This window comes from Cystoisospora suis (genome assembly GCF_002600585.1).
Source record: "Cystoisospora suis strain Wien I chromosome Unknown contig_2262, whole genome shotgun sequence".
NCBI classification, from domain to species: Eukaryota; Apicomplexa; class Conoidasida; order Eucoccidiorida; family Sarcocystidae; genus Cystoisospora; species Cystoisospora suis.
Window position 1 is genome coordinate 24409 of NW_027155061.1, and position 7676 is coordinate 32084.

The window sequence follows — 7676 nt, forward strand, 5'->3', positions numbered from 1 at the left end:
AGAAGAGTGGCTTGATGAGGTAAGAGGAAATGGCTTCTTCCTGACTCTGTACATTCCCTACTGGAGAAAGAGAGAGAGTGGGGTGTACATACAGCTCACACAGAAATTCCAGCGAGGTTTGCAGCAGAGCGAGAGAGAGAAAGTTGTCCATACACTGCTCATCGCCGCGCTCGAGAGCCGTATCCATCTCCGTAGAAAGACCATAGCTTCTTTTCTTTCCTGTCAGGGAAGATATGAAGAAGTCTTCTTCATACTGTCCCCTGTATATACACTCATTACTAGAGATATCAAGTTAGCTATGCCGGGGTATCTTACTGGCGCATTTCCTGAGTCTTGAAAAAGAGAGAGAGGTCTTTCCTTCTCGGACAGCATCTAGATAGAGTAGCCATCTCTCCAGTTCTCTGAATATACACGTACAATGGCATTTCTTTGTAGAGAGATGTAACAGATGATACTGTGGACAGAGAATCCATAGAGAGATAGGTTAGATAACGTGTTGACTTTAAATCATTTCTTTCCCTTTTTTCTTCTTCTCCATGACTCTTTTCTTCCATCTTTTCTTTCCACCTTTCACCTTTCTTATCTGGTGTCTACTAGCCCCTCTTCCTTCTTTCTCGCCGTGGGTCGATTCCAAGCCCTTCAAGTCTCCATTGCCTGGGGAGGAAATCGACGCCTTTCCCTCTCTTGTCCTTCTTCTTCTTCTTATCGTCATCGTCCCCTCCCTCGTCATTACTATCACGGTGAGATTCGGTCTGCATTTTCCCAGCCTTGTTGTCTACATACAGCGTCTATAGATCATCGACTATGTTCTCGAGTATCTTTCCAATCTTAGCATAGAGGTAGAGAAGAGGAGAATGGTATAGATAGACGACGAAAGGTCAATGGCAGATATAAGAGGTAGACAAAGTTGTCCTCTTCTGCTTGGCAGGTGTATGTGAGCGAGGTGTATGAAGACCCCTCGAAAGATACTACTTTGTAAATGTCGACGTGAGCTTTCATGCAAATGTAGGTCGACATCTATCCAGTGTATAGTTTTGAGATTTACGCTTCTTGGTAGAACGTCAGCAAAGAAGGTGGGAGGGAGATACATGTATGTGGGGTGATACATATGACTCTAGACTTCACATGTATAAGAAAAGATAGATGGCATGATCGATGTGGAATTCCTCATCTCCTCTGTTCCTTTCGCGTCGTCCTTGCTATAGTCATCGACTGTCTGGTTGACTCTGCTATCAATCTAGACTCTCATGTCTACATATACTCACCTAAAAGGGGTATTCTGTGATCTATTTGAAATCTTCACCTTCGCACATCTTTTGTTCTTGTTGACTTCTTATCTTCTCCTTACACCCGGTCTTTTCTTGTCACCCATTCAAAAGCAACTCGGAGAAAGCCTCTTTCTCTTTTCGCGTTTTCCCTTGTCTCAGATCGGTCGACAACTTCGCGTGCTGAAGCTTACCGTGCAGATGAAGGGAGTCTCGAGGGAGATAGTGAAGATGAAGAAGCTGACGATGACGAGGAAGAGGAGGAAGAAGAGGAGGCGACTTCTCCAGCTAGCCATTCTAAATCGATTCCTGTCACTCTCTACTTCCGACAATCGAGGAAACAGCAGAATGAAGACTGGCAAGTAAGGAGATGAAGTCACAGTAAAGTGTAAGAGTAAAGCAGGAGGTCTATTTACATGGTGAGATAGATAGAGAGATAGCGATCTAGATCGTCTTATGTGTAGATCTACGTAGAAACAGGCAGATCAAGGTGATAGACGGGATGGGGCGATGACAGGTCAGCTGACTTTAGCTTCAAGCAGATGTAACTCGATGGAGAGATGCCCTAAGAGGAGACTTGAGAAAGGCTTTGCCGCCTCTTTAATCTCTATAGATTTGTCTACCTCCTCATCTATGGAGATGTATGTAGAGAGGGAGATAAATAGAGAGCGAGAGGGAGATAGGTAGATAGATAGATAGATATGTATGGAGGTGAATGGATGACAAAGAGTTGCTGTGAAAGGGGATCATAAGCGAGAGCCTGCTGTCTCTCCGTATGCAAGTTGAGCTTACGATGACTTATGTATGTATCCCTTCTTCTTCTATGTAGGTACAGATGTTTATGTTAGCGACAAATGCGTTACGATAGTCAAATCCCTCTGTAGTTGGATCTTCTCCCTTGTCTTCTCCGTCTGTGTCTCCATCTTCCTCTTCCTCCGTATGACCTAGATAGACTTCACAAGGTCCCACGACCAAGGGCTTTCTCTCTCTCTTATTCTTCTCCTACCTTCTTTTTCTCTTTGAACTTGTTGAGAGGACCTTTCCTCTTCACTTTCCTTCCTCTCTTTCACAGATTGACTCGTCTCTCTCTTTCCACCTCACTTCTCGTTCTCTTGTCTATTCTGTTCTTTTCTTGCCAAGTCGATAAGGCACCTAAGAGAGAAAGAAGATCGGAGGTGTCCTATCATATCTCTCTCTCCTTTCCATAGCATCGCTGTGTCTTGCTCTTTCTTCTTCATTCTCTCTGTGCGTGTCTGTGTATGTTTGTGTTTGTCTGTATGTGTCGTATAGATGTTTCTCTGGTTGCTCACAGACGCCTTATGTTACTTTCAAGACTACTTCCAATTTCCCTATGAAAGCGAGAAGCTTGATATTCTCTTCATGCCCCATGATATGACCTCTTTCAACTATGGTACCATATCTCACACTTTTCTATCTGCTCCTCCCACTCTTCATTTCTCTCTTTTCTCTTTCTCTCTTTTTCTCATCTCTTCTTCTCTCTTCCATTGTTTACTTTCCATTCAATGAGTGAAGAAGGTTCGGACACGGGTAGAAGAAAGGAACCTACACAGACGGCAGGAAGAGACGTATCAACTCCAGAGAAAGATGCACACATACAATCCTACATGTACACATATATATATATATATATATATGTGTATGTGTACATACAAAATGTCGCCGTTTGCGTCTGTAAGGGTAGGTACTCAGAAGGCCCCCTATCAAGTGTTACATACATTTTGGTGTGAGAAAGTAGAGAGAGAGAGAAGAATACCAGAGAGTCTTCCTCTTTGCCCTTTCCGAAAGCCAGGAAAATCTCTCACGCCGTATGCTTCCGACGCATATGCTGAGATGAGTACGTACAGTCGAGGCCTTACGATAAGGAGATAAAAAAGAAGATTTGTATGTGGCGTAGAGAATAAGAGCCATAGCCTACATAGATATGTATCTCTTTTCTCTCTACATATACATATGTATATATATATGTATATCTACTGCATGCAGAGAAGTCGTTCTGTTAATGTCATTGTAGACTTGTAAGTAGGCCATCCTGGCTCTATGCGTCCTACCACCTCTAAGCGTCTTTCTCTCCAGCTGATCTTTCCGACGCCTTCAAGTGTATCACATTCTTAAAAGTGGCGCTCTCTCTTTTTCTAGGCTCACCTCGCTTTTCGTCTCTTTTCTTGTTTCTCTCTTAAGTTTGTCGGCATTTTCAAAGAGCACGCACTCTCTTTACCTATTTATCCTTAGTCTATCGATCTCGCTACCTATCTACTTATCTATCTATTCATCTTTAATCCATCAATCCATCTACTTATCTAATCTATCTATCTGTCTATTTTTATCTGCCTTTCTTCTCCTTTGACTCTGTATTTGATTGATGTATCTCTCTTCTTGTTTCTTTCTTTTGCTAGAGATCCAGATCACGTAGTATGACGGACGAAAGTACACAAAGCGGGACTGTCAGCTGTGAAAGACTTTCTTCTTTTCTTTGCTTTTCTTCTCGTTTCTTTTCTTGTCTTTCGTTCTTTAGCAACAAACGGAGCGATGATCTTTCGTGACTCCCTTCTCGACCTCTTTCTTTTAAGCGAGAGAAATCCTATAGAAGGAGAAGCGGACGATATTGTAGCCGCAGTCCAGTGTCTATACACCGTGACATGCGGGTTATGGGTAGGCTCGAATTGCTGTAGATGTGCTGTAGATCTCGGTACGCCTTGTAATTCACTGAATTCTTCTTCTTCTTCTTCTGATATGACCACTCGGCTGTGTAGCTCTAAGAGACCCAAGCAGCGCTCAGTCTCCCAAGATCAAGACGATACTTGCATCGATATGACTGTCTCCGGACGACAGAAGAAAGATAGAAACATTCCTTCATCTGCCTCGAGGTCCTGCACCCCCCCACCTTCTTCGTCAGGACATGGATATCATTACCACATCGAAAAGAAGAACAAAGAAAAAGAAGAAGAGAGAAGGGGAGGAGAAGAAGAAGAGGGAGATCCGTCAACGTGGTGGGGCGATGCTTGGTTACCTGAAGCCTTATCGACGTACCTTGCAGCCGAGGCTCTTAGCTTCAGTTCTGTAAGGAAGAGAATAGAGACAGTTTGGTACTTCTCTCTTTTATCCTACCTTCTAGATCTCTCTACTTACCATCAGGGTAGAGGCCTGTACATCCACCACATTTTCTCCTACTCTTATAGGAGACTGGTATATCAGCACTAGGCGTTCTGAGTATGACTATATATCCATAGATACAAATATATGTATATGCAGACATATAGAGATATACCCATTCAGACCTATACATACATATGCATACATAGACATCTATCAATTTACCTTCCTATACGTATGTATGTATATATATATATGTATATAGAGCTTGTCATATATGATTCCTTATGGTGATGCTTTGTGTGCTCCAGCGCGAACTCGATGTGGTCGACTCGAGGAAGGAAAGAGTTAACTACCTAGAGCTCTCATTTGATTGGCTCCTTATATATCTGCATGTATTATATATGCAATTATCATCCACTCCAACACGTTTGTATATCTATATAGAGATATTGCTGTGTGTATCATTCCCACTCAGGCTGACAATATCCTTCTAGCCCCCAGGGCGCATGTAATACAGATTCTATGTCTGGGTGTCTATACACGTGAAGTCTCCAAGCTCAAGTCTTTTTCTCCTTCTTGTCTTTCCGTCCCACCTCCGCTTCAGTCTTGATAGCCGCCTCTTCTCTCCTCCTTTCTCTCCTGACTGTCTTTCCTCTATACAAGCCTCGTCTCAATCCATGAGAGGTGCTTGCAGAGCGAGCTGTCTCTCTGCTGCAACGATTGCAGTCCCCCCTAATGAGATTTAGCTGGCTTGGTACTTTGGTTTTTCATCTTTTCGTTGTCTACCATTTCTTATCTTTCTGTCGATCACCTTGTCTGTTCTTCTCTGCGCTGTTCCTTCTCCTTCTATAGAGAGACCGTTTTCTTCGTCTTCTTATAGATCACGTTGCTTCAAGAAGATGCGTTTTTCTTCCTTTGCTTTCTTCGTCTCCTTTTATCTATCCCTCAACATATGCATGGCTCATTCAACATACTCATAGCCCCCCATCTAATATCGATCTCTTCTATTCACATCATCTCTCTACCTCTCTTCTCCCAAGCTCTTCTTTCTCCTCATCGTCGCCCTCTACTGCATCTCCTCCTGCCTTCTCCTTCTCTTCTTATCCTCACCCCCCTTCTTCTTCTTCTCCTCTCTGTTTCGTCCCTCCTGACCCTTCTTATCACCCCTCTCTCGCTGCTCCTTCACCTTCGTCTTTTCTCCCAGTCGTACCTGCCTCTTCTTCTTCTCTCTTCCCACCTCCTTTCTTTTCTTCCTTCCATCCTGCACCCTACCCCCCCACAGCCATGCAACTCTCAAGACCACTCAGGCCTTCTCTACCGAGAAGAGAAGGAGAGACAAGCTCTCCAGCCAACCCTTGGCATAGAGCAACCGGATCTCCTTCTCCTACTACCACTACTTTTGCCGACCGTCTCTCCTCTTGTGAACAGCATCCATCCCTCTCGCTATTGCCGTCTGACCTAGCTCTTCCTCATCCTTCTGCTGTGTATTCTTCTACAGAGGGTGTCGATTCGGTTCTAGTGAATAGCCTACCTCACACAAGAGCTGAGAAGGAGGAAGATAACTCGATCCATACAAGAGAACAAGAGCATATATCGATCCCTTTAACTTCCTTTCCCTTATACGTCCACCATTATGAAGAAGATTCAACGAATCCTCCAAATCTGAGCCAAGTGTCTTCCTCTTCTTCTTCCTTTTCTCAGCGTCACCTGCATCATTATCCTTCTTCTCTACACAGTCCTCCTGGAGCCATAGTATCTGTGTATGCGGTCATCCACGCTGCAGCAGGTTTAACGACCAACCCAGGCATGCGCAGAGAGCTATTAAGGTCATGCAGTGGGAAGAATCAGAAGAACTTCCTACGAGATGAAAGAATAGAGCGAAGTCTACATAGTCAGGAGTATATGAACCAAAAGCACGGAGAGGAGTACCTCTATAAAAGAACACGCCCTAGGAATAACGATAGGATGTCTCAGCGTACTCAAGACCGACGTCAATCTCCATCAGCACCATGGAAAGAAAAACGGCCCTCTATATGTAGAAGAGACAACCATGAATATTCTCTAATTCCTTGTCATTCATATCTTCCTCATCTCCCTTCTCCAGAGTTGTATCTCTCGCGGGTGTCTCGGCATCCTATCTATCACTGCGCCTCTTATACAGAGACGTTAAGCCGGCCTTCACGCCAGCAAGAGTATAGTCGGCCACCTGTGTATACGCTTGAGACAAAGGAGAGAAACACAGAGAGAGGTAGACAAGCTGAAGGAATCGACGGGAAAGAAGGCAAAAGAGGACAAGAAAAGAACGATGGAAACACAGGAGAAGAAAAAGGGAGAGACGAAGAAGAAAGGAAAGATATTTTTAAAGATCCACACAGACTAGGAGAAGGCAATCCCCGTGAATTACGTTCTTGTAGTACGACAGCAGTTTTGAAGCTGCAGAGACAGCAGCTCGATCACATGCGCATATCTGACGATTCTTCTCCATGCGATAGAAACAGAAGAAAAAGAAGAGAAGAGAGATCTTGTAAACTTCATTTTGGAAGCAGATACTTTCCTACCACTGATATGCCGTCTCAACCGATTAGAGAGGAAGAAGATGAGGAAGAAGAGGGACGGGAAAAGTTCGATAAGAATAGCGAGGGCAAATGGAGAGAAGGAGAACAAGAACAAAGGTCGAAGTGTAAATCGACTCATAGGGGGATGAGAATTTCGGAGAAAAGAGAGAGGCGATTGAGAGATAGTAAAGAAGATACATATATGGAGAAAGGAAGAGGAAGGGCAGAAGAAGATGAAGAGAAACAAGGAGAAAGAGACGAAGAAGAAGACGATGAAGATGAATCTTCTTTTCTTATTGAGGACGCTGTTATATGGCAGTGGTTTCACAGACACATCAAGCAGTGGGCCTATACTGCAGATTCGCAGGTAAGAAGAAGAAGTAGTAGAGAGAAGCTTAATATCTTCTTATACATGAAGACAGAGAGGGTAGATGCAACGAGAGAGAAAGCGACGACTTCCGAGCTAGGTAAAGTGGTCGAGTGAAGTATCAGGAGAAAGAACAGAAGTTCGAAGCTGTCTTAGAGATGGGTAAAGAAGCTACATACCGCATGTGCGATCGATGTGTAAAGACACAGAAAGGTAGCATACACAATCTTAATTCCACGCCTTCAGACATATATGCATGTGTTGACACCGACAGGTAGATAGATAGATAGATAGATTAAAGATAGATAGATAGATAGATTAAAGATAGATAGATTAAAGATAGATAGATAGATTAAAGATAGATTAAAGATAGAT

At 43.6% G+C, this 7676-nt stretch overlaps 2 protein-coding genes across 2 annotated transcripts; both read left to right on the forward strand.

Annotated features, from left to right (window-relative positions):
• Positions 1-598: 598 nt before the first annotated feature.
• CSUI_004762 (uncharacterized protein) lies at positions 599-2676 on the forward strand (the record flags this gene model as incomplete). The annotated part of the gene is made up of 3 exons (XM_068064946.1): positions 599-740; positions 1428-1627; positions 2556-2676. Coding segments are annotated over 3 exons (462 nt in total), but the record flags the coding sequence as incomplete, so codon positions are not given.
• A 1009-nt stretch (positions 2677-3685) lies between these two features.
• Positions 3686-7298, forward strand: CSUI_004763 (uncharacterized protein; the record flags this gene model as incomplete). The annotated part of the gene is made up of 2 exons (XM_068064947.1): positions 3686-4343; positions 5232-7298. Coding segments are annotated over exons 1-2 (2598 nt in total), but the record flags the coding sequence as incomplete, so codon positions are not given.
• Between the last annotated feature and the right edge of the window lie 378 nt (positions 7299-7676).